The following is a 27,015-nucleotide window of genomic DNA, read 5'->3' on the forward strand; positions in this document are numbered from 1 at the left end:
TTGCGGCCTCTAGAGCTGACTGCAGCTCCAATCTCCTTGTCACATCCTGGTCTGCAAACTGAGACCTCACAGGGGCCTTTACGCCATAGGGCAACTCCTTATGCCGTTGTCACACTGAAGCTAGAATTCTCAAAGCTGGAGCACTTATGTGTCTAGATTTTGGAGGTCCCAGCCTGAATATATGCACAAGCAGGCTTTTTGTTTCCGAGCCCAGTGAAGAGGACTGCTCTGACTCCAGCTCTTCTGAAATAGTAGATGTGTAACATGCAAGGTTCTCTTCCAGCCCTGACTGGAGGTGATGCGGCAATGTGTGTATGCAAGAAAAGTCCATGCAGACTTTATATAGACTTTACTACTACAGAAAAGAGAATCTTTCTGAAAGCTAAGGCCCTGAGAAGAGCAAACTACTGAAAAACTAAGGCCTGCATCAGAAGGGCTTCTGCTTCCATTAATGGACTGAGTAATTCAGACCAAGCCTCCATTTGAAGACAACTAAAAATGCTGGGTAAAATATTTTTAAGTATCTTACTTAAATATTCAAAGGTTAGTGAGGAATTGCTGGGCCAAAATTTGGGAAAGGAAAGGAACATGGAGGTGAGCCTGCAACTGGGGTTGCTTCTGTACTGGGAGCATTTGCTGAAGAGAGTTTAAGAATCCAAGCTGCATTTTTGGCAGCCTTTAAAGGCTTAAAGGGAGTAGAAATGGTGTCCCAAGCCCAGAAAATCTCAAGTAACCATTGAACTTGTTCAAAGTGACTCTAAACTGCTAGTGTCAAAAACAATCATTCTGGGAAGAAGATAACAGCATCCTAGGCCTCAAATGCATCTAGCAAACAAGCAAAAATAATCAAGCCCCAGAGAGGCGAGATTGCCATAAGAAAAGCAGAAACAGGCCGGGTGCGGTGGCTCATGCCTGTCATCCCAGCACTTCGGGGGGCTGAGGCTGGGGGATTACTTGAGCTCATGAGTTCGAGACCAGCCTGTGCAACATGGTGAAACTCCGTCTCTACAAAAAATGCAAAAGTTAGCCAGGCGTGGTGGTGCACACCTGTAGTCCCAGCTACTAGGGTGGCCGAAGTGGATGGACGGCTTGCGCCTGGGAAGCAGAGGTTGCAATGAGCTGAGATCATGCCACTGTACTCCAGCCTGGGCTGTAGAGCCAGACCTTGTCTCAAAAAGAAAAGAAAAAAACAAAACAAACAAACAAACAAACAAACAAAAAAACCAGACAACAGAATCAGACCCATGGTGCTTCCAGACTCTGGGGTTATTGGGCATAGACTGTATAACAATGTGTATGCTATCTTCAAAAGGATAAAAGCCACGCGTGCAACATTTGGCAGAGAGCTAGAAATTATAGCAAGTGACATAGCAGATTTTTTTGGGGAAAAGGAAATCTAGATTGAGACAGTGATGGGAACTAGAGTTATAAAGTCATGGAAACTCAAGTATGGTGGCTGTGTTGGTCAATCTGTGAGCCTAGAAAGAATTAAACATGAGAGGCTATGTGACCACAGAGAGAAACAGAGCAAATAGCTTCCTATTTTTCAGTTCAGTTTTTTGCTACTACAAAATTATATAACCAAAAATAGATGATTTTAACTATGTAACTTAAAGGGTTATGCATTCACTTGGCTCAAAAAATAATATATTAAAAGGTATAGATTAAGTAGGACTGTGACCACCTTGCCCTTCTTCATTCATTCCATCTACCACTACCCCCTGTCCCTGGCCCACCGGTACACACTTTTATTAGTTTTCTGTGTATCCTTTCCATGTTTCTTTATGTAAATAGAAGTTAAATACAACTATATATATTGGTATTTCTCCCTTTTATTAAGCAAAGTTTTGCATACTAAACACTGTTCTGTCACTTAACAATGTTGCCTAAAGATTGTTGTCATTGGAATATAGAGAGCCTGTATAAAATGGCTATTTAGTATGGCAACTGAAAAATTAGCTGTTTTGTGCCAGGAACCATGGTAAGTGCTGAGGGTGTCAAGATGAAAAACCATGGTCATGGGTAAGAGCTTTTATTTTCACAATCTTAAGTAGAAAATTTTTCTAGAATTTGGCTTTGGTAGGGATTAGACTGCTACCCCTGGGTACTGAATCCCACTGCTTCCCGTCCATCTGTAATGTGGACTCACTGGCATGGTTGGTCCACGTTAGCTGGCTTTGTGCATTGGAGCAGCTGGATGCCAGCCCAGAAGTTTCTGGCAGCCTGGGCCCAGCAGTTCTGCGCCCACTGTGGGCCAGAGCACACTGCTGTCTTGCAGTAGAGAAGGGAGTATCAGCCTTCTACTCCACAGACTCAGCAGAGGCTTGATTTCAGATGTGAGCTGACCTTGAGACAGGACCAGTCTGACTCAGGGATCAACTTTAAGGTGCTGTCAGGTCTCTGTGGAGCTAATAAATGGAGTAGGGGGTCATGGGGGCAAAGGCTAGCTCAGACAAATGGAAGGAGAGGCATCCTCATTTAGAACAAAAGCTGTCTGTTTTTAAAGCCCCCATAAATGGTTCAATATTTTAAAAGATTTTTATTTTTTAAAAAGCAGTTTTTAAAAACACTCTTGGGTTAAAAACGTTGACTAAGGATATTTTACATAAATAGTGGAAGATTTGAATAAATGTTCTGTATAACTAAAATAGAGTTCTTTTCTGAAGAGAACTTTGGACTTTCACCTATACCTGACACCTGGGCCATTGTTCTCCAATTAAAGGTGCAATTTTTTTCTATAGGAAAGTCATAATTCAAGATCAAAAAATGAGCCCTTTTACGATGTTTTTACAATGCCCCACCCTTGTTCCCCCACCCTCCACCACCCAACTTCTCCCCAGGAATATCTTTTTTTTTTTTTTGGTGAGGAGTCTCACTCTGTCTCCAGGCTGGAGTGCAGTGGCGCGATCTCGGCTTACTGCAACCTCTGCCTCCCGGGTTCAAGTGATTCTCCTGCCTCAGCTTCCCAAGTAACTGGGACTACAGTCATGCACTACCATGTCCAGCTAATTTTTGTATTTTAGTAGAGACAAGGTTTCACCATGTTGGCCAAGCTGGTCTTCAACCCCTGAGCTCAGGTGATCCTCCCGCCTCGGCCTCCCAAAGTGCTGGGATTACAGGCATGAGCCACTGCACCTGGCCCCTAGGAATATCTTATATTAAATACAGGAGTTGATAGGCAGGCTTATCTCTCATTCCCACCCACATCCATCCCTTCTCCCCACACTCTGATCAGCTGGAAAAATTTGGAAAGATGGAAAAGAGATTATTCCAGCAAAGGGGAAGGAAGATCACTTGTCACATTGCCAGGAAAAACATATGATGCTCAGTTAAACTTGAATTTCAGATGTACAAGAAGTAATTTTTTAGTGTGTCTCAAATATTGCATTATTCATTGTTTATCTGAAGTTCATATTTACCTGAGTGTCCTGTACTTTTATTTGCTAAATCTGACAACCCTATTTGGCAAATCTGGGTCACAGGGTATAAGGCCGACTGGAAAAGACAGTCAAGGAAAGAAAGATAAGTTTAGATGAAAGGGAAGAGGCCCATGGAGTAGGAGTTAGACTTTATTCTGTAGAAAATGGGGACCAATTGAAGGTGTCAGGTTTTTTTTTAAGTAACATTTATTGTGAGATTTTTTTAAATTGTAAAAGCAAGTATGTTAATTGTACTATATTTGGAAAGTACAGAAAAGTATAAAAGAATATAATTACCCATAATTTCACCAACAAGCAATAACAACTGTTGGCAACTTGCTGTTAACTGCCTGCAAGTTGATGCCAGTTTTCACCTTCTCAGGCCCATTTTGGCAGCTCTATTGAAAACTGGAACCATATCGACTGCTCTTCATACCCCCTTTCTGCTTTATTTTTTCCTCCATAATATTTATTTCCTCCTTAGAACTTTAATGTGAAAAAAAAAATATTTCCTCCTAATGTATGATTCATTTGGTTAGCTGATTTACTGCCTGGCTCTCAGTGGGTGGGGCTTCTGTCTACTTTATTCACTGTAATACAAGTGCCTAGAATTATGCCTGACACATGGTAATAAGAATCCATTGTAATAAACAAATAAGTTATCCTTCTGGTTTCTTTTCTCTGACTATGTATGCTTTTGATTATTTCCTTATGTAACCATAATAGATTTGTTGCCCAACAGGCACAGAGAGTCAGTAAGCTGAAACCTGGTTACAGCAGAGAAAGAGGTTTAATCGTAGGGCCACCAAATGAGGACATAGAAGGGAACTTCAAATCCATCTCCCCAAAGAATTTGGAGCTAGAGATTTTAAAGATTTTGGAGTGGGCCAAAGTGATTGGCTGAAGAGTGCAGGGTGAAGTCATGGGACAAGGAGATGAAGAGGCTGTATTATCAAGCTGAGAAAACAGTTCCTTTGTGAAGGTCTTAAACTAGTTGTCATCAGCTGTTCTGCTAAAATTCAGGATCTGCTTAAGCAATTCTTTAAAAAAATTTTTTTTAATTCATAATTTTTTTTTTGTAGAGATGGGATCTTGCTTTGTTACCCAGGCTGGTCTCGAACTCCTGGCTTTAAGCAATCCTCCTGCCTTGGCTGATTCTTATGTCAGAAATCCTACCTATAGCAACAATGGGGATATGACTGGTCAGTATCTAGTGTTACATGACTTTTGGTTTCAAGGAAGTGAGTCAAAGTGCAGCCTGATTAAGGCTTAATTATAACTATATTTCTGTCCAGAATTATTGTTGACCCTGTGAGGATGGCTTCACTTAGGGAAAATTTTTAGACATGAAACTACTGGGCCAAAAGGTCTTAGGTGCATTTTAAAATAATTTTGGTGTATATTGCCCACATACAGTGCAGAGGGGCTAAACTGGCTCACATTGCAGCTGCAGGACTGTGGAGTGCTTGCACTGAAGTTTGCAATAGAGGGAAGAGGAGATGAGCACTGCTCCATCCAGTAGGAGGTGTAAGCGTTGGGAGACCCCTTGTGAAGAGCTGGAAACTCAGATCTGGGGTTGTGGGGATGGAAGGTGGGCTCTGCGGTGATATGGGAGTTCATCTGTGTATTCTTTTGCCAGGACCTCCATAACAAAGTACCACAGGCTGGGTGGCTCTAGGAACAGCAATTTATTTTCTCAAAGTTCTGGAGGCTGAAAGTCCAAGACCAAGGTTGTTGCTTGTGAGGCCTCTCTCCTTGGCTTACAGATGGCCGTCTACTCACTGAGTCCTCACAAGGTCTTTCCTCACGTGGAGCATCCCTGGTGCCTCTCTGTGTGTCCAAATCTCCTCTTCTTATGAAGACGCCAGTCAGATTAGACAAAGGTCCACTCTTATGGGCTTATTTTAACTCTGAGGACTAAACTCTGACCTTTTTTCTTCTCTTGCCCAAATTTCTACCTAAGGGGCCTGGGGAGTTACGCCCTACAAACCATAAAGTCTCATCAGAGGGGTTTTATTTGACCCTATATAATGTGGCCTACTTTCCACACTGGCTCTGGCATAACGTTACATAACAAATAAGGAAAGAAATCAAAATATTTTAACCCCAAATATATTTCCTTGCCATATCTTGAAATTGCCCTGCAAAGTCGTCTCTTGTGGGGGAAAAATCTACATTCTATAGAGAATCCCCTTTTCCCTTTTTTTTCAGGTCCAGGAGATAATCAAGAGCCTGGCACCCTTTTTGAGTCTAATAAAAAACAATTACAATCTATTCTCTCTGAAGCCTGCTACCTGAAGGCTTCCTCTGCACATTAAGAACTTTGGGCCGGGTGCAGTGGCTCACGCCTGTAATCCCAGCACTTTGGGAGGCCGAGGCAGACAGATCACCTGAGGTCGGGAGTTCGAGACCAGCCTGACCAACATGGAGAAATCCTATCTCCACTAAAAATACAAAAAATTAGCCAGGCAAGGTGGTGCATGCCTGTAATCCCAGCTACTTGGGAGGCTGAGGCAGGAGAATGGCTGGAACCTGGGAGGCAGAGGTTGCAGTGAGTCGAGATCGAGCCATTGCACTCCAGTCTGGGTGACAGTGAGACCTCGTCTCAAAAAAAAAAAAAAAAAAAAAAAACTTTTCTCTCCACAATTCACAATTCTTTATCTCAGCCCAGACATTTCCTTTCCATTGATCCCAGGTCTTTAGATAAACTCAACCAACTGTCAACCAGAAAATGTTTAAATCTACCTATAACCTGGAAGCCGCCTACTTTGAGTCGTCCTGCCTTTCTGAACCTAACCAATGTACATCTTAAATGTACTTGATTGAAGTCTCATGTCTCCCAAAAATGTATGTATGAAACCAGGCTGTGCCCTAACCACCTCAGGCACATGTTCTCAGGATCTCCTGAGGGCTGTGTCATGGGCCATGGTCACCCAGATTTGACTCAAAATACATCTCTTTGAATATTTTATAGAGTTTGACTCTTTGTCAACAATTTAATCAACTTTCAAAGGCCTTATTTCCAAATATAGTCACATTTTGAGGTTCTTGGAGTTAGGGCTTCATCATACAAGTTTGGAGCAGTGGGTGAGAGGGACACAATTCAGCCCACAGAAATCTGCATAGAAGTGTTGAGACCGTGGGAGAGACAGACATCCACCACACACCTCCCCGCATCTGGAAGGCAGCACTCTGTACTCCTGAGTCTCTCAAGGCCAACGAGACCCTCCTCATGCCTCCTGAAATGAGATTTCAAAGCTGCTTGCCATCCAAGTGCCCTCTCTCAAGGCAGCCCAGTTGCGGGTACCTTTATTAAAATGTGGTTCCCAGAGTGAGTTAGCAAGAGCTCTGTGTTAGGCTCTGGACAGGGTACTTCTGTGGTACAAGAATATTACATAGTCTGATGTGTTCTGATAGGGGCATTTAGATCCTCAAACCCAAGCATATTTTTATTTCTTCTTGCCACTTTTCTCTCAACCACTTTTCTCTGATGTCATTTATTGTAGAAGCAGCATAACCGTAGCAAATAACAGGGTACCGCAGCCTAGCCAAGTTGACATATAAAATTAACCATTCCACAGGCCAATCCCATAATTTAAATAATCTAGATAACTGAGTCAAGTGAAGGCCAGGCCTTTTCAGCTTCTTCCCTCTGCCCTTGCTCCTAAGTTGGAGTCGCGGTGTTAGGAGGACTGCAGTTTCTCCTGGCAGAGGGAGAGGAGTGAGACCGTCATGAGGTTCTTCCATTTGCACTGGCACAGCAGCCCTTAAACTATCTCTGGATTTATGCTTCTATGTTTTAATGGGTTTCTCTAAGGAAGAAAGGGAGCTTTACATTTTGTTGGGGTTTTTAATCTCGTGACTGATCCTTTGGTTGAGCAATTCAGCCCAATGTTATATTGACTGCTATATATAAACTGACCTTTGTTGCTCCATTTATTTTGATGGCCCTCCTATTTTTTTTCTTTCTGTTTGCATGTATATAATCTCTATAGAAAACTTTAAACTTATTTTTAATGGGATGATATACATGCAAACAGAAAGCAAACATTTTAATCATTCTGGTATTTTAAACAGAACTGTTTTTATGGCTAAGTGCCGTGACTCATGCCTGTAATCCCAGCACTTTGGGAGGCCGAGGGGGGCTGATTACTGGAGGTCAGGAGTTCCAGCACCAGCCTGATCAACATGGTGAAACCCTGTCTCTACTAAAAATACAAAAATTAGCCGGGCATGGTGGCACAGCCCTGTAATCCCAGCTACTTGGGAGGCTGAGGCAGGAGAATCGCTTGAACCTGGGAGGCGGAGGTTGCAGTGAGCTGAGATCGCACCATTGCACTCCAGCCTGGGCAACCAAAGCAAAACTCTGTCTTGAAAAAAAAGAAAGAAAGGAAGGAAGGAAGGAAGGACGAAAGAAAGAAAGAAAGAGAGAGAGAGAGAAAGAAAAAGAAAGAAAGAAAGAAAGAAAGAAAGAAAGAAAGAAAGAAAGAAAGAAAGAAAGAGAAAGAAAGAGAAAGAAACCATGTTTTTACTACCTCCTGTTTCTAATTTCTATTTTTAACTAAATAAAATCTAGCTCTCTTGTTGGGAGACTGGTTATAGGGTATCTCTGTGTAAGCTGTCCCTTGACTTCATTCTGACCCCACCGTCCCTGACTTATCTTGAAGCCTAAAAACCCTTTTGAAATCCTGTGTGCATTTTACTTTTCTTATAATATTCTTTCTAGTGACCCTTCAAATGCATTTTAAGTCGTTTGCCTTGAGGCTTTCTAAAAAGATAATGCCCATTCACACTCCAACCAGCCACATATGAAGAGTCCCATTTTTCCACATCCTCATCAGCTCTGGACATTTTTGAAAAATTTTGCCAGTCTGATGAGTACAAAGTTTATCTCATTTTTGTATTTGTATCACATTATTTGTATTTTCCTGAGTAGTAGGGAAGGAGTTGAACTTTTTCTTAATTTTAGAATTTATTTTAGAATTCCTTTGAATTTCTATTTCTATTTCTATCCATTGTTCATTTTCTACAGTTTTCCTATTTTAACTAAAATATTTTATTTTGGAAAAACTTAATATAGAAAATAATAGAAAATCATACACCAAGCACCTTAAAACCACAACCTAGAATTAACAAATACAAACATTTTGCTATGTTTGCCTCAAATTTTTAAAAATTAAATATTACAGATAAATTTGAGATTCCCTCTGTCCATTTAGTTCTCTTCTTAGTTCCATTCCTCTCTCTCTCTTTCTCTCTCTCCTCCCAGAAGCAAACACTGCCATAAATTTAGTATGTATCCTTTCAGGCCTTGTGTTTAAACTTCTATCACATATACGGAAACTGCAAACTATATGAAGTGTTGTGTGTTTCTAAGTGTATATAAATCACCACATACTCATTACTGTTTTGAGACCTAGCCATATGACTGCATACAGATCACTGGTTTTCCACCAGAGGTTTTGTCCCCCAGGGATATTTGGTCATGCTTGGAGACATTTTTGTTTGTCACAACTGGGGGATAGGGGTGCTACTGGAATCTAGTGGTAGAGGCCAGGGATGCTGGTAAACATCCTACAGTGCACAGGACCACCCCACACCAAAGAATTATCCAGCCTAAAATGTCAACAGTGCTGTCATTGAAAAACCCTGATACAGGATTTATTTACTATTTTGCTTTTTTTTTTTTTTTTTTTTTTTTTTTTTTTTTTGTGACGGAGTCTCCCTGTCGCCCAGCCTGGAGTGCAGTGGCGCAATCTCGGCTCACTGCAAGCCCTGCCTCCCAGGTTCCCGCCATTCTCCTGCCTCAGCCTCCCGAGTAGCTGGGACTACAGGCGCCCGCCAACACTCCCGGCTAATTTTTTGTATTGTTAGTAGAGATGGGGTTTCACCGGGTTAGCCAGGACGGTCTTGATCTCCTGGCCTCGTGATCCGCCCGCCTCGGCCTCCCAAAGTGCTGGGATTACAGGCGTGAACCACCGCGCCTGGCCGATATTAATACTGTTACATGCATCTCTGAGTGCACATGTGCAAGGTTTTCTCTAGAGGGGCAGAATCATACAGGGTGTAAGAAGGCTCTAGAGGCTACCTGGGTTCAAGCCCCCATTCCACTATTTACTTACTGAATGACCTTTGGGGCAAATTACTTAATCTCTCTTGATCTCCATTGACTTGTCCTCAAAATGGGAATAATAATACTTCCCTACATAAATGAGTTAATAGGCAAAATGCTTGGGACTGTGCCTGGCACATGGTAAGCATTCAAGAAATGTTAGCTTTTATTTACTGGTAGTAGTATTTTCATCATCATCATTATCATTACACAACCTTGAAATGAAAGTACACCATTTAAATTCTACTAAATATTTTTAAATTACTGTAATTTATACTCTCACCAGTAGGGTATAGGAGTACCTATTTCTCCATGTCCTTGGTTATATTTGATATTCCAGACTTAAACTCAAGATATAAAATGATATCTTCTTTTATTTTAATTGACATTTTCTTTTTTCTCTCTCTTTCTTTCTTTCTTTCTTCTTTCTTTCTTTCTTTCTTTCTTTCTTTCTTTCTTTCTTTCTTTCTTTCTTTCTTTCTTTCTCTCTGTCTCTTTCTTTCTTTTTTTTTTTTTTTAGAAAAGGTCTCGCTCTGTTATCCAAGCTGGAGTGCAGTAGGGCGGCTAAAGTGCAGTGGCATGCTCACGGCCCACTGCAGCCTCGATCTCCCAGGTTCATGCAATCCTCCTGCATCAGCCTTCCAAGAAGCTGGGACTATAGGTGCGTGCCACCATGCCCAGCTAACTTTTGTATTTTTTGTAGAGACAGGGTTTCACCATGTTGTCCAGGCTGCTCTTGAACTCCTACACTCAAGAAGTCTTCCTGTCTTGGCCTCACAGAGTGCTGGAATTATAGGCATGAGCCAATGAGTTCAGCGTGCATTTTCAAGATTACTGTTTTCAGGTATTTATTGCTTAATTGGTTTTATTGCTCTGCAAATGCCCATTTCATTCTCTGTCCATTTTTTGATTTACTATTTAATGTTGTAAAATCATAACATAAAAAGTACTAAAAAAGAAAAAAACTTAATGTATTTATGCAATTAAAAATTCACAAAATGTAATATGTCATGCAGAGAAAAGCCTCTCTTCCACCCCTGTTCCCTGGCTAGTCAGTCCCTCTCCTTAGAGACAGCCATTGTTAGTTATTAGATTCTTATCCTTCCAGAAAGAACTTATTTGGATATTCAAGAAAATAAGTATATTTTTTCTACCCAAATGGTAGCATAGTACATGCATTTTTCTGCATTGTTTGTTTTTTTCTTTCTTCACATAACAACATATCTTGGCCATATTTTCCATTTGTAAATAAGGAACTCCCTGATTCTTTTTTATTTCTATTCCATTATAAAGCTGGGCTATAATTTATGTAAACATTTCCATACTGATGTACATTTAGGTTGTTTTCTAATATTTTGCTAATGCAAACATTACCACAAAGTCCAAAATAAATTTATATGTGTGAGTATGTCTGTAGACTAAATTCCCAGAGATGGAATTTCTGGGAAAAAGGGAATGAGCATTTGTAGTTTTGAAACATATCACGTTATTTTCCTCCATAGACATTCTACCAATTCACATTGGCCCAGAAATGGGAATCCTGAGGCAGGGGAAGCTTCTGTAGCTGGAATCCTGATGCAGGGAGGCTTATGTAACATTGTGGGGCTGTCTAGTCTGACAGTTGAGCTGCCTCTAGCCTTCACTGGCCTCTGATAAGGTGTCTCATCCCATTAGTCTTGGCAGGTCCCCTCCAGATCTGTGCATGGCTGCTGCATGGCTCTGTGTCTGCTTCCTTGTGTGTGACAGCTGTCTCATGTGCATGAGAGCTCTGCATCATTTCCTGTTCTATGGCTAATTTTTATAAACTCTATGCCTCAGAATTGGCTTGGAAGTCCTTTGGAACTAACACAATATCAACTCTCTCAAGACCCTAGCCCTTGCAAACTGGAGGCATTTGGTTTCAGACTACTGAGCCTACTAAGAGTTTAAGATATCCATTCAAGGGCTGGGCACAGTGGCTCACAACTGTAATCCCAGCACTTTGGGAGGCTGAGGCAGGTGGGTCATCTGAGGTCAGGAGTTCAAGATCAGCCTGGCCAACGTGGTGAAACCCTGTCTCTATTAAAAATACAAAAAAATTAGCTGGGTGTGGTGGCGGGTGCCTATAATCCCAGCTACTTGGGAGGCTGAGGCAGGAGAATCGCTTGAACCTAGGAGTCAGAGGTTGTAGTGAACCGAGATCATGCCATTGCACCCCAGTCTGGGCAATAATAGTGAAACTCTGTCTCAAAAAAAAAAAAAAAAGAAGAAAAAAAATATGTATATATATCTCCATTCAGTCCAGTGGATGGATAACCCAGGATAACAATAATAATTCTGAGAGAGTAAAGCACCTTTGAAGCACTATAGATTCTCCTTTTTTAAGTCTAAATTTCCTTCCTCATGAAGCCATCAGTACCTGTTTGGTGATAGTTGTTTGAAACTCTCCAGTGGTGTTCATATGAGTATTTTCATTCTCTCTGCTGGCTTGCCCAGCTTCATTGAAATACCAATGTTCTTTTAAAATATTTGTTTATCATTTTTAAAGATTACTATTTGTTTTCATTAATGCTGAAACAAGAAAGAATAAAGAAGACTTAATGTGGAATAGGAAACCTGGAATTAAGTCTGAGATCTGTCGTTTATTAGCTGGATGAGCTGGAACAATTAGTAGTGTCTCTAAACCAGGGGTTATCAATGTGTGAGCCTCCATCAGGAGCATCGACATCTCCAGAGAATTTGCTTAAGATGTCAATCATCAGGCTCCACCAAGGACCTGTTGAAACAAAGTTTCCGCTGGAGTTCAGCAAATCTGAATTTTAACAAGTTTTCCAAGTGATTCTGAAGAATACTGAGTTGCTTTGTTTTGAGAAAGGATAAAGATAATTTCTTACAGGTGAGACTTAAATGAGGTAATATAAGCAAAATAAATCTATAAAGCAGGGTTATAACGTCACATGCCTTCAAGGGCTGAGGAGATGTGAGGTAGCAGAGAGTGGTGGGGAACATAGCCACCCTCTCTAAAGGCATCTGCATTATCATTATTTTCTAAATCATCATGCCAGTCAAACAAAACCTGTCAAAAGTTAATTCTGCTTTTAGGGGCCAGCAGTTTAAGTAAAACAATTTAAAGATGTTAGGCTGTTTTAATTTAACCCTAAAGCAAACAAACAGAAAGGTCTGGAGGTATAACATTTCTGAAAGTCTTTGGTTTACAGCAGTTGCTGTAAGGGGAGCCATGTAATTTATAGTCCAAACTGGACATTTCTGAAAGTGAAAGGAGGTGCTATTAATAATTACACCAGGACAAAGTGAAACCCAGGATAGTTCCAGGCAAAGCAGAGTGTATGATCACTCTGGCTATTATTATAAAATCACCCACAAGCCCTGTTTGACCTAAGATTAAGATCAGATAAAAACTAATGGTGTACTTCTTGCTGGGGACAGACGGCTGATAATGGAGAGTGAGGAGGTGAGGGTGGAAGCTATACCAAGAGAAGGGGTAGGGAGGAAACACCCTTTTCCTTAAGACAAGAGGCAAGGAGGGAAGGTTAGGACATGAATGTACACAAGGGAATGTATGTGACACTGGTTGATATATTCCTAGTCATAACAAAAGCCATAGGAGAAGGCAAGTCAGGGATCAGAGAAGCACCAAGAAGGAAGAAGAAGCACATATAGACAGAATTGGCAAAGCAAAGAATGGGCATGGAGACACCAGCGTACTGGAGACACACAGAGAAAAAAATCAACAGAGGACAGACTACTACAGGTGCTGTGGGGAGGCAGAAGATCACCAGGGGCAAGAGCAAAGTGCAGAAACAAATAACTTTTTAGAAGGGAAGTTCCTTGCCTATCCTACTGAACTAGGGAGTGGTTGGTTGACCCTGTGACTGGAAATTCCCCAAGGTAGGTGATGATAACCTCCACATTTTCACAAAATTCTGTGAGGAGCCAAAGCACCTGAGGTAGAGAATTGCCCTTCCCTTACTTTCCAGATGCTCTACCAAGGCTTGAACTTTGCCTACAAGATGCCCAAAGCATTGCAGTGAACTGGCTGTGACCTTTCAGTAGGCATCACCACCTACCCCTCCACTCCCTACTCAGAGCTGAATGGGAAATCCCCCATAAGTGGTGTTTTGTGCCCCGGTCATTCTGATCTTAGTCAACCACCACACAAACATATCTTTAGTCCAAAGTTCAGGACAACTTATTTCACTTTATAAGCAGCCTATTACACATTCAAAGTATCCACTTGTTCTCAAGAGGTAGCAAGGTAGGACTGCCCATCTGTTTTCCTCTCTTTGTAATATTTTTTAGATCCTAAATTTTACCCTTTTCTATCATTTCTTTACTTTTTTCTCCCTCTTCTTTTCCTCTCTCTCTGCTCTTCTAACTAATTGGCAGAATCTCTGACCTCCACTTTGTCTGACTCCCTTCTCCTTTCCTAGAAACAGTATCCACAGTGGACTCTGGGACTCCTACAGACTTGGCACAGCTTCCTACAGTCTTGAAACAGCCCTGTTGTTCTGTCATGGCCAGTGGGCAGTTTGTGAACAAACTGCAAGAGGAAGTGATCTGCCCCATCTGCCTGGACATTCTGCAGAAACCTGTCACCATCGACTGTGGGCACAATTTCTGCCTCAAATGCATCACTCAGATTGAGGAAACATCATGTGGATTTTTCAAATGTCCCCTCTGCAAAACTTCCGTAAGGAAGAACGCAATCAGGTTCAACTCACTGTTGTGGAATCTGGTGGAGAAAATCCAAGCTCTACAAGCCTCTGAGGTGCAGTCCAAAAGGAAAGAGCCTACATGCCCGAGGCACCAGGAGATGCTCCATTATTTCTGCGAGGATGATGGGAAGTTCCTCTGTTTTGTGTGTCGTGAATCCAAGGACCACAAATCCCATAATGTCAGCCTGATAGAAGAAGCTGCTCAGAATTATCAGGTAGGCATTTGAGGTTTCTTCCCTGTTCCCCCATCAGCCCAGGAGTTCAGTGAGGCCCTGGAAACTGCTACCTTCCCACTGAGGATTTGCACCCCATTGCCCCCACCCCTTGGGCTTGAATAGGCAGCTTGCAGGCAGGCACAGTGGGTTCAAAGAGCTGAATCTAGGGAACTGCTGACTCTCTAAATCAAGGTGCAATGGAAAATGGAAAGGATGTGAAAATTTGACTCAGAAGGTTTGGGCTCAAGTCCAGTCTTGTGAGTTTACTGTGCAACCTGCAAGGAATCACTTTACCTCTCTGAGCCTCAGGTACCTCACCTTTCAAATGGCAAAAACAAAACATCTCTCTTAAAGTTGTTGGTAGGACAGATGAAGGGAAGTTTGTAGTTCTTTGATAATTCCAAAGCACCATCCATAGTCCTAGTTAGTCATAAATAACTATGTTCTGGTCATTTAGGTCACTTAGGCTCCAGATTTCTCCCTTCCCAGCAACCCCTTTCCCGCCAGCTTGAGAAAGGCGAGTCCTTAATAATTACACAAGGACTCACCTGGAGAGTGTCACCAGCTCTCCTAAGAGACCAGGAGGACTTTATGAGGCCAGAAATCTCCAGGCACAGCCTGTCCAAACGGCCCTCTTTCCGCAGGGGCAGATTCAAGAGCAGATCCAAGTCTTGCAGCAAAAGGAGAAGGAGACAGTACAAGTGAAGGCACAAGGTGTACACAGGGTCGATGTCTTTACGGTAAGAAAAACTCCATCTCACGATCTCTGGAAGCAGAGACATCTCTGCCAAAGCTCCTGGAATCCCCTATTACACTGACCCCTCGGAAAAAGATCCAGTGATAAAGAAAGAGTGGCGCAGATCAGAACAGAGCGCCAGAGGAACAGACTGGGACAGAGGGCTTGGCATGGCTGGTTGAGCCGTGTCCTCTCCTCTGCGCCTCAGCACCTGACCCGCCAGGCGGCATCACCTCCCGCGTCGGCCTCGCTATTACAGCGGGCTGACTGCTCAGTCTCCACCTGCAGACAAGGTGGGGCACGGAAAACCCGCGCTGGTCTTAGAATCGCAAGAACAGGTTTTTAAGGCCGAGCTGCGCCCTCAACGGATTCCCCAATTAGAAAATGAAGACATTGGCCGGGCGCGGTGCCTCACGCCAGTAATCACAGCACTCTGGGAGGCTGAGGATCACTTGAGCCCAGGAGTTTGAGACCAGCCTGGGCAACATAGCGAGACTCTCCTCTTAATTAAAAAAAAAAAAAGAAAACTAGCCGGGCGTGGTAGCACACGCCTGTAGTCCCAGCTACTAGAGAGGCTGGGAGGTGAAAGTATTGTTTGAGCCTGGGAGGATGAGGCTGAAGTGAGCCGTGATCGTGCACTGCACTCCAGCCTGAGTGACAGAGTGAGAGCCTGTCTCAAAAAAAAAAAAAAAAAAAAAAAGAGACAGAAGGAAAATGAAGACATTGTGACCCCACTTACCTATTTTCCTGCGTGTGTGAAAGGAATAAAATCTATATGAAAGATTATAAACTGAAAAGCCTTCTGGAAATGTATTAGACAGTTCCTTGAAGGCAAGTGGTAAACCATAAATTAATAATTTCTCTTAAAGCTGAGCACGTAGTAGGTGCTTTTAAAAGTTTGTTCTCCTCTCCTTTCCTTTCTTCCGGGTCTGCCCTGGCACATTGCTCTGGTTGGGAATTCCATATAAACTTAATAAAATTAATGGCTGAATAAAGTGGGCTAGAAGGACCTTCAAGGCAATCCTCTCATCCTCTGCCTGTCCCTGTTTCTTAGGACCAGGTAGAACATGAGAAGCAAAGGATCCTCACAGAATTTGAACTCCTGCATCAAGTCCTAGAGGAGGAGAAGAATTTCCTGCTGTCACGGATTTACTGGCTGGGTCATGAGGGAACGGAAGCAGGGAAACACTATGTTGCCTCCACTGAGCCACAGCTGAACTATCTCAAGAAGCTCATTGATTCCCTGAAGACCAAGCAGAACATGCCACCCAGGCAGCTGCTGGAGGTGAGTCCCTTGGGGGCAGAATTGCAGAGAGGTAGCAGCCCATCCCTAGTCTCAGGTCAGAGCATGGACCCCTGGCAGAATACCTGAGATCGCCCCAACCATCCTACCTCTAGCCCAGTGCTGTCCAATAGCAATATGTAAGCCGCATGTATTAGAATGAAAATGTGAGCCACATATGTAATTCATAAATATACTTCTGGCCACGTGTGATTTAGAAATGTAATTTCAGCCACATATGGAATTACAAATTTTTATAGTTAGTCACATTAAAATGATAAAAGTGAAATTAATTTTAATAAAATATTTTAACTCAATATATCTGAAATATTATCGTTTCAGCCTGTAATGAATATTTTAAAAGTATTAATGAGATATTTCACATTCTGGGTTTTTGGTGGTGGTTTTTTTTTTTTTTACACTGAGTCTTTGGAATTGTGTGTATATTTTTCACTTTGGCACATCTCAATTCGGATGCTAAATTGTCGATTGTTAAAGTAAAATGTAGTCCTACCAAATCAATAAAGTTGTGTTTAATGGAAAAAGTACTTTACCCTTCTTCTATTTATTTTATTTTATTTTTTGAAATGGAATCTTGCTCTGTTGCCCAGGCTGGAGTACAATGGCGCGATTTTGGCTCTCTGCAACTTCCGCCTCCTAGGCTCAAGTCCCGAGTAGCTGGGATTACAGGTCCCCACCACCACCCCGGGCTAATTTTTGTATTCTTAGCAGACGTGGGGTTTTACCATGTTGGCCAGGCTGGTCTCGAACTCCTGACCTCAGGTGATCTGCCCATCTCAGCCTCCCAAAGTGCTGGGATTACAGGCGTGAACCACCATGCCCGGCCTCTATTTTTAATTTAAATTTGAATTAGTAAAAATCAAATTAAAAATTCAGTTCTTTGTCACACTAGCCACAATTTCCAATGTTCAGCAGCCACATGTGGTTGGTGGCTACCATATTGGACAGTGCAGGTCTAGCTGGTGCTTAAAACAAGCTGAGATGATCCCTCCTCAAGTCATCTATTCTCCCACAGGTTCAAAAACCTATTTATTTATTTTAAGAAAGATCATGCAAAGCCATTCTAGCCTTTCTCCTGCCCTGGCTAGCAGGGCTCCCCTGTTCAGTCTCAGAACCAAATTCATCTTCTAAATCTCACCCTTCTCTTCTTCACTCAGTTCTTCTTGAGGTCAAAACACTTTTCTGCTTACTGGCAGAGCAGTGCTTCTTGGAGAAGCCCTCCGTGGTGGGGAGAGGGGAGGAGGATGGGGTAAGAGAGACTTGGAGGGGTTCTTACTTCTCTGGCTCTGCCCCACACCCAGCAGGCTCTGTACCTCCTCCTTGGCCCCTGGGAATCAGCCAAGTGCTGAGGCTGTGCTGTTTCTCTTTCTCTTCTAGGATATCAAAGTCGTCTTGTGCAGGTATGATGGGCCACCCCAAATGCATTTTGCCTACTGATTCATCCACATACAATTCTCAACATATATCCAAATGCGGTCAACTTTCCTCTCTCAGAAATACCCACCCACCTCTAATTTTGCATTCACACATTTAGGCTGCAGCCGGGGAAGGCCTATGCCAACCATACTATTAGCATGTGGTTGGTTGTTTTCTCAGGCTTCCTCCTTCTTCAGCACAGATTCTACTATTTCCTGAATGCCCCCTTTGCTCAACTGAATAGCTCCTGGGTCCCCTACTCTATTTCCCTGACCCTGTTTTTTTCTCTCCTCTCTGTCTCCACCTCCCATCTTCATTTCCATATCTCCCTATGCCCTACCTCACTCCTGCCCCACATCCCTAGCCCTGGCTTTCTGACTCCTAGCTCACTATCCCTTAACCCCCAGGTCTTTTTTTTTTTTTTTTTTTTTGAGATGGAGCTTTTGCTCTTGTTGCTCAGGCTGGAGTGCAGTGGCGCAATCTCAGCTCACTGCAACCTTTGTCTCCCAGGTTCAAGTGATTCTCCTGCCTCAGCCTCCCAAGTAGCTGAGACTACAGGCACTTGCCACCAAGCCTGGCTAATTTTCGTATTTTTAGTAGAGACCGGGTTTTACCATGTTGGCCAGGCTAGTCTCGAACTCCTGACCTCAGGTGATCCACCTGCCTTGGCCTCCCAAAGTGCTGGGATTACAGGCGTGAGACACCGCTCTCAGTTCTACCCCTAGGTCTTCATCCCCTCATTTCTCAATCCCATGTCTCAGATCCTCCTTCTCCCACACCTCATCTCCTGATCTCACCAACCAGCTCAACCACATCTTCCTAGGAGTGGAGAGTTTCAGTTTCTCAACCCAACCCCTATTCCTCTGGAACTAGAGAAAAAACTCAGTGAAGCAAAGTCAAGACATGACTCCATCACAGGGAGCCTGAAAAAATTCAAAGGTAAGGAAGAGGCTGTATTTTATCTATTCACCTACTTCTAGGAGATTCTCTCCCTGCTCACTCCACTGAAATGGAACTGTGACTCATACATGCCAACAATCCCTGGGCCCTTCTAGTGCCAGGCTCCTGGCTGAGTACTTTCCATGCATCAGTATGCCTCCTCCCAGGCATTTCTTACATTCTGTCTTCGTGATATGTTATTTATCTGCCTCCCTGACTCCTGCGAGAGCCATAGAGGGCCTGGACCTATTCCCCACGTGGACACCTGGCCTAGAGCAGTGGCTGTTGGGAAGTTGGTGCTGAGTTGTCTGGTGGACCAGAGATGGCCTCAGGCAGGGACTGTCATCTCTGGCTTCTCCTTCTCTGGTGCACACTAGTGTCTCCTGCTGCCTATAGAAGAAGAGAAAATAAATTCAAAATCAGTGACATTCTGGGGAGAAACCTCTTCCAGCCTTACAGGGAAAAAGAAATCAGCAGAACAGTAGTGGATGACTTGGGTTTTAGATGTTCGTCCAGATATTTTTCATTAACCTGTCTGTGTTTGCAACTAGGAAGAAGGGTTGATATTTGTAAGGACTTCTGTTACTGTGAAGACTGTGTTGGTCTAAGGTGGGCATAAAGACAGCTAGATGGAATCTTCTGAAATTATCACCTGGAGTTCCACACCCACCTCCCCCACCCCAACCCCCAGACCCCCATACACAAACACTTCCCCTTGGGACTACGGAAAAGGAGGACCAGGGCAATGCCCCAAGATCTCCACCCATTCAGCCAGGAATCTCCACTCGGCAGACATAAACAGGAAAGCATGTTTTGTTTTGTTCTTAATTTTGTTGTCTGAGCTTTTCTTCTGTCCAGTAACTGCTCTGCTTTGTCCAGCTCCTCCCATCCCACTGGGCATGATCTCAGCCCATCCAGCAACTTTATTTATTTATTTGTTTATTTATTTATTTATTTTTGATGGAGTTTTGCTTTTATTGCCCAGGATAGAGTGCAGTGGCGCAATCTCGGCTCGCTGCAACCTCTGCCTTCTGGTTTCAAGCGATTCTCCTGCCTCAGCTTCCCAAGTCGCTGGGGTTACAGGCGCACACCACCATGCCCAGCTAGTTTTTTTGTATTTTTAGTAGAGACGGGGTTTCGTTTCACCATGTTGGTCAGGCTGGTCTCGAACTGCTGACCTTGTGATCCACCCCCCTCAGCCTCCCAAAGTGCTGGGATTACAGGCGTGAGCCACTATGCCCGGCCCGATCCAGCACCTTTATGGGCTCTTCAGGTCAAGAATAGTTTGGTTCTAGTTTGGAGTTTCAATAAAGGAGCCCAGCCCTTTCCACTTCATCAGGTTTGGAGTTGGGGAGACCGGTGTGGTCTGCTCTGTATCCCCCTTTTCTCTCCCACTTTCACATACACAAACTCACACACACACAGTCCACCAACTCCCACCTGGCCCTATTTCCTTCTTTTTTTTTTTTTCCTCTTATTTTTATTTTTTTTTACCCCAAAGAAGAAGGCATAATGGCCACCTGGCCCTATTAAACCCCAGGAAATACAGGAGGTGGTAGGGAGTCTACTTATACCACAGGTCCAATCTCCACAGTTCTTATTATGAGGGTTGGTTCTCCCTGCTCGGGGTGACTGGGTCTGGAACGCGTACATGGAGAAGGGTGTGGCTGGGCCCTGAAGCGGCTAAAGGCCCTTGTAGGTGAAGTGCTCCCAGGCAGTGTTTCCTATGCTCTAGGTTTGCAGACCCCTCCTAAGAGGGCCCCCGAGTCTCCCCTGAGCAGTCCCCATGACTGGGCTGGTGGCTCTCAGGGAAGCTGCCCACGCTTGTCCCACTACCTAGCCCCAGGCTGTCTCGTGCTGTCTTGGGGCGGCAGGACACTGGCGGAAGGGTGCTGGGGCCAGAAGTAGCTCCTCATCTAGGGGCTCCACCCTATAACTCTTCACTCAGTCCAGCACCCCTACAGGAAATCTAGGCCAGGAATGGGCCATTGTCCCCAACTTCTGGGCTCATCCTCTACCTGCAAAAAGAGTCTCTTCCGGCAGGGATGGACTGGGACATGAAGGCACTCGGCCTCCCCTTGCAGGAGCTGTGTCTTCGTTCCCCCTCTCAAGCCCTCTTTCATGGGAAAGAGGGCAGGACTGCCATCCAGGCTTTAGGAGAGTGGGGCCCCCCCTTGCCCCACCTGGCTCCTGGGTGGTTAGCCCCACAGTAGGCCTTCTGAAGCTAAAGGGTAAGGCCTCAAGGCACTCTTTGTCCTGAGCACCTACCTTTGTCAGGCAGTGAGAAAGGGGCTAGCTCTGCACTGTCCAATTTAGTAGCTGCTAGCCACATGTGCTGACAGGCACTTGAAATGTAGCTAGTCCAAATTCAAACATGCTATATGTGAAGAATCATTAATTTCACAAGATTGAGTGTAAAAAGAGACTGTAAAAGATAGCAATAATTTTTATAATACATGTTGAAATAACATTATTTTGAGAATATTGAGTTAAATAAAATATATAATTAAAGTTAATTTTACTAGTTTCTTTCTACTTTTTAAATGTGACTACTAGAAAATTTAAAAATATGTAAGTGGCTCACATTTGTGACTCAGATTACATTCATCATTCATACTGGACAGTGCTGGGCTAGGCAGCCACCACAGGAAAGCAGAAATGGCATCTCTCAAGGGTTTCATACCTTCCTGGTCCAATAAGAATATGAGAGACAAATGCAGCTTCTACTTCTCCCAGGCATTTCAAATTAGTGCCTTGCTGTGTGATACTGAGTTCTTTGCTGAACCCCTCTGGACTCTCACCATTTCATCCCATTCTTTATTCCCCAGACCACCTCCAGGCTGATAGGAAAAAAGATGAAAACAGATTCTTCAAAAGCATGAATAAAAATGACATGAAGAGCTGTAAGTGAGAAATGATAGTTGGTTGCTCCTGCCATTTGGGGAAAATGAGAAAAGGGGAAGAATTGTGTCTCTATGATTACATGAAGGCCAGATATAAGTGAATGCCCATTCCTCAGCCAATTGAGAGAACAGGCATATCGTTTTTTTATTATTTTAAAACTCAGGTAACTCACAAAACAGTCACTAATCCCAAACTTTGAAGTATTCAGAAGTAATAGAAAATTACAAATGTATTTCTTCACTCCTAGAGACAAAGAGGAAAAAGTGGGACAAGAAGGAGGCAGCTCCACCTCTGTAGTATTTGCTCCCCTACAGGGCACCAGGTTTCGCGGCAAACTCCTCTGGGTGTGAGGTCAGGACAGCTCAGGGGATGGAGACCCACTGTAATAACAGCCTGTGCTAAAGTCATTAGCTATGGTTCTGCCACCTAAGATAATAACAGTAGAAGTACCGTTTCTTAAAGGACCACTATGTACACATCTAATATTTCAAAACCCCACAACTATCCTCCAAGGTAGGTGGTATTATCTGCAACTTACAGTGAGGTCCACGTAGCTTCCGGGAGGGGAGGTAAGTTAGCCAGGTCATATGATTATTAAGTGAAAGAGAGAGAATTAGAACTCATTTCTCCAAAGCCAGAAACTACAGATACAGAATGCATTCCAAAGCCAGAGAGCAGGATTTAGGGATCCTATTCCACCAGCATTTCTCCACGAAAGGAGCTACCGGTGTTTAGAAAGGCCATCTTTTTTATGCTCCATGACTTTTGCCCTGTTAAATGCTTAGCATCCCAGGCCCCAGAAAGCCCTATAAGCCAGTAGAGAACCCCCCTCTTGTTGTCACTGAGACAACCTGAAAGGTTTCCACACTTCCCCTGGGTGGGGAATGGGCCCCACTGAGAACCATTGGCTGTTCTGATTGATGATGGCAGGGTGCTTGTTTTTGTTTTTAGTTTGCAGCTTCTGGTTATGAAGACCAAATTGGTTTTCTCTCCCCAATTCTTAGGGGGCTTGTTACAGAAAAATAATCATAAAATCAACAAAACCTCAGAGCCCAGGTCATCTTCTCCAGGTAAGAGTCCTGTCTCTGAATACTAAGGGACCTCTAAGTCTACAGGTGGTCAAAATGCTGTTTCCACCCAATTCCACCAAATGGAATAAATGAATAAATGAATGAATTCATTTATTCCATTTCCTCATTTCCTCCCCAAATTGCACCTCCGCCAGGAAACAGAGGGCGCTCCGACTTGTTCAGGGGTACTTTCTTGAGCTTTACCTCTATCCCTCCTGCTGTATTTAGAGCTCAGCTGTGCTGGCTGGCAGGATTGCTGCTGAGGTGCTCCCGCTGACCTCTCTTCTCCTTTCCTTCTCCCGCAAAGGCGGCAGAACAACTACATCGGGGCCACCAAATCACCACTCCTCAGCCCCATCCCACTCCCTGTTTCGGGCCTCCTCTGCTGGGAAAGTCACTTTTCCAGTACGTCTCCTGGCCTCTTATGCTGAGATTTCTGGTCAAGGAGCCAGCTCTCAGGACACGAAGATATTTGGCGCTGCGCTGTTCGAGGAGCTCCATGCGGCGCTGAGTGAGTGGCTGACAGCGATCCGGGCTCGGTTTTGTGAGGTTCCTTCAAGCCAAGCCAGCTCAGAGAACACGGGGAGCGGTGGTGCTACACTGACTTCGGAGCATAGAGTGGCGCTGAGTGAGTGGCTGAGAGCGACCACGGTTCTTGAGTTAGTGGAATTGGGTCGAAGGAGTGGAGAAGGGGAGGGTTCCGGCTACTGAGAGTGGAGATGGGGGCGGGGGTGGTGGTGAAGAGAGTTGGAGAAGGAATGGACGAGTTCTTGAGCAAAAGGAGGGGAAAAAATCTCCAGCCATCCGCCTCACGCTTGACTTCTTATCACTTTGGCTGTGGTGCCGCCTAGTGGAAAAAGGAAGTCCCTGCAGCAGTCCCCGCACTCTTTAAACAGCTGTTTACCGAGGGCAACTGTTCAGCCAGGAGTGAAGTCCAGAGATGAGCAACGCCAGCCTGGGTCACAGTCCATCAAAACCCATGAGCCCGACCACTCTCGCTCTTCCTTACATTCCCACGTCCCCCTTCTCTCCCAACCCCTCATATCAGCAAGGGAAATTAATTAATGAGATTTGATAAATCAGTAGATAGAATGAGGTCCCCATTCTGAAATATTTAGCAGACTGGAACCACCACGCAAGCCTCTGTAGTGGGTGGATGGAGACAGTTCTAACTTTAATAAACTGTGACTGAACGTGGAATCCTAGTAAAAGTGTGTGTGTGTGGCGGGGGATGACTATTCCTCCTTTTGTATTCCAACACTTCACTCATCCCTGTGTTTGAGGAACTCCGCTTTAGAAAATTACTGGCCCTCAGAAGGTCTGAGCCTCGACACCTCTTATACTAGACCCAATGCTTGTCTTAGACATGGGAATTAGGGGCCGCGGGAAATGGACAAGGAAGAGATCGTCTCATCTTCGGGTGTTGAAATGATCTCACCACCACCACCAATGAGGAACTTCTCTCTGCGCCCGCAGAACAACACATTGTGAAATTTAGGGATTAACTTTGAGGAGGAGGAGGCGGGGCCGGGCCTGAGACTTCTCTGGGGACCACAAAGGCTGTGACTGGGAAGAGAAAGCCTCTCTGGCTGCATTGAGCGGGGCGGGGGGTGGGACGGGGGTATCAGAGGAAGGTAGGGGGTTTGGACAACTTGACCCGGGGTTGGCCACCTCTTTCTCCTCATCTTCATACAGCCCCTGTGACACTGGACGCAGCCTCGGCCCACCCGGATCTCATACTTTCCCAGGATGAGATAGTGACGCTGGACCTCGCATCCCAGGGCGGTTCGCAGAAGCCGGGCGACCCCCGACTCTTCTACCGGTTCCGCTGAGTGCTGGGCTCGCTGGGCCTTTGCTCCGGCAGCGGCTCCTGGGAGGCGGAGCTCCAAGGGCCCGGGGGCGGGGCCTGCGTGCTGGGCGTGGCCTTGGCGCTGGTTCCTAGGCGGGGCTTCTTGGAGGTGGAGCCCTTGACCGGCTTCGAGGAGCTGTACAGCACCGGCTCCCAGTGCCAGGCGCTCACCGAGAGCGGTTCCCGGGAGGATCTCCCGGTCTGTCCGAACAAAGTGGGCGTCCGCGTGGATTACTGGGGCGGAGAGGTAGTCTTCTACGACGCCACCTCGAGCACCCACATCTACACTTTCCATGCCCCCTTTCCGGGGCAGATCTCCTTTTTCCAGCATCTGTTTTCCGGCACCCGGATCACCTTGGGTCGCTAGAGTTGTTCTTCGCCTTCCTCTGCATCTCGTCCTCACTCGCTTCTCGCCCCCACAACCCCACTTTGGGATGTGCTGCAGCTGGAAGGGTTGAAGCTAGGCTTCCAGCAGCCCTATGGGAAGGTTACACCCTTCGGGCTTCCTCCTGATCCAGTCCTGATTTCTCTGGCCCTGCTTTAAATATTCCTTCTATCTCTCAGTTCCTCTCTCCTTACAATATGCCTGGGTCGAAAAGAAAGGCTCAAATACACTAAAAGGCTATACACAAGGCTGTTCTTTGCAGCACAGTTGGTAACAGGATAAGACTGGAAAACAAACGTCTATCAACAGGTGGTTGAAAAAGCTGCCACGTGCAAGCATCCAGCTGCATCTTGGTTAAGACGGACGCAGGGGACTGGACCACTGACCCCGGCTTGTCCCTCTGTCTCTTCCTCCATCTTACCTCGTGCAGCCCCTGTGGCCCTGCACAGGGCTTTGACCCATCTGAACCCCATCCTGAAAACCGACATACGCAAAACTTTTCTAGTTCTTCATAATACTCAGAAACCAAAATTAATCCCACGTCCAGATGCATCCTCCTCTCAAACCCACATCACCACTACCCGCAACAAAAGTCTTGATCATTCCTAGTGTTGCCATGTGAGGGACTGAGGTTAAACCCAGAGAAGGACTGCTCCAGTTTCCTGAGTGAGCCCAAAAAAGTAAAAGGGCGAGGAGGTTGGAAACGCAGAGACGAAATGACCTCTGGACAGTAAAACCCACGATTTGAGCCAGTTTGGGATGATTATGAGTTCCTTCCTCTTCCTCCCTTCAGCCCGGCTGGGGACTGGGTAGGCGGATGGGACCGGGCGTCTCTAGGCTTTTCCTGCCGCCTCGCTCCGGTAGGGAGAGGGCGGTGTTGCAGGAGGCTTGGGGAGTCGCCCGCCCGACCACCCTGCTGCCCGGCGCGTGGCTGCGCAGCGGGAGGGCGGGCCCAGGTGTCGGGGCGGGAGTGAGCCAACGCCCGGAGCACGGATTCCAGGGGCGCTCAGTCAGCCCTGGCCAGGCTCCCCCATCCAGTTCCCCCAGTCGCCCTCAAGGCGCCGCCGATTACATAAACAGCCTTCACCTCCCTGCGGAGGGGACAACCAAGGGCTGAGGACACACCGGCCGAGACCCGAAAGTAACGCCCTTCCGGACTTTTATTCAGAATCAGCCGGGACTGCCCAAATTCCCTATTTACAGTTCTCACAGCCCTCGTCATGGTCATGGACTTCGCGCCTTTTACCTTGTTTCCTTTCATTGTGTGCAGATTCAACTTCCTTACTCCAAAGGGAGATCTTTCCCAATTGTCTTAAGTTGATTTTATACTTCCTGGCTCTACCAACCCCTGACACTTAGCACAGACCCTAGAATGGGGTACTTGATTAATAAATATTTACTAAATTAAAACCATGCCCTAATTTCTCTTTTCCCGCAAAAGACTGATGTCTTGGAAATCCCACTCAATTTTCGTGGACCAGCTCCACCTCACCTCCTCCAGGAAGCCTTCCCCAGGCAGGGTTCCTGGTTCTTTCTGTTGGAAAAGTGTGCACACTCCCAAAGCCACTACAGCCATCTCCCTGCAGCACTTAACCGCAAGTTGACTGTGAAGTCCTCGAGAACAGAAGCAGCATCTCACTCGTTTTCGTTTCACTCTCCCACCCTCCTTGAGCACTACAGGGCCTGGTTCCTAAAGGGATGTAAATGAAGGAAGGGTTCAAAGTAAATGAAAGAATACTTTGTAGCAAGGTTTAAATTTGGGGAGGTCTTCCAACCTGGACCTTAACCTTGAACTATGACCACAGTCTTCTCAGCCGTGAGGGATAGGGGTCCCCTCTTTAGGAGCCTCTCAGAAGCTCATTTACTCAAAGAGAGTCCTGGCCATTCATTCGATGTTATGGCTGGGAGGTCAAGTGAATACTGAACCCTGGCCAAGATTTCCATTCCCCAGG

The 27,015-nt window shown here is 45.0% G+C and overlaps 1 protein-coding gene and 1 long non-coding RNA gene across 3 annotated transcripts; one reads left to right on the forward strand and one right to left on the reverse strand.

Moving 5' to 3' along the window:
• The first annotated feature begins 66 nt into the window (after positions 1-66).
• Positions 67-26,473, forward strand: TRIM31 (tripartite motif containing 31). Of its 2 annotated transcripts, none has more exons than XM_055264762.2 (10): positions 67-505; positions 13,962-14,461; positions 15,106-15,201; positions 16,252-16,482; positions 17,878-17,900; positions 18,740-18,855; positions 21,684-21,758; positions 22,764-22,829; positions 23,137-23,457; positions 24,525-26,473. In XM_055264762.2, the coding sequence occupies exons 1-10, from the start codon at positions 499-501 to the stop codon at positions 24,659-24,661; spliced, it is 1,572 nt and encodes a 523-aa protein (XP_055120737.2). In that variant the 5' UTR covers positions 67-498; the 3' UTR covers positions 24,662-26,473. The 2 variants fall into 2 exon arrangements, with proteins under 2 accessions (XP_055120737.2, XP_055120738.2); XM_055264763.2 differs by having other exon boundaries at positions 23,275-23,457.
• Positions 12,133-21,686, reverse strand: LOC129473841 (uncharacterized). Its single transcript, XR_008654376.1, has 4 exons — positions 21,539-21,686; positions 19,121-19,245; positions 15,010-15,131; positions 12,133-12,286 (listed from the first exon to the last, which is right to left on the reverse strand). It is a non-coding gene; the product is annotated as an uncharacterized lncRNA (long non-coding RNA).
• Positions 26,474-27,015: the final 542 nt, after the last annotated feature.

The sequence above is a fragment of the Symphalangus syndactylus genome, chromosome 23 (assembly GCF_028878055.3).
Source record: "Symphalangus syndactylus isolate Jambi chromosome 23, NHGRI_mSymSyn1-v2.1_pri, whole genome shotgun sequence".
Classification (NCBI taxonomy): Eukaryota; Metazoa; Chordata; class Mammalia; order Primates; family Hylobatidae; genus Symphalangus; species Symphalangus syndactylus.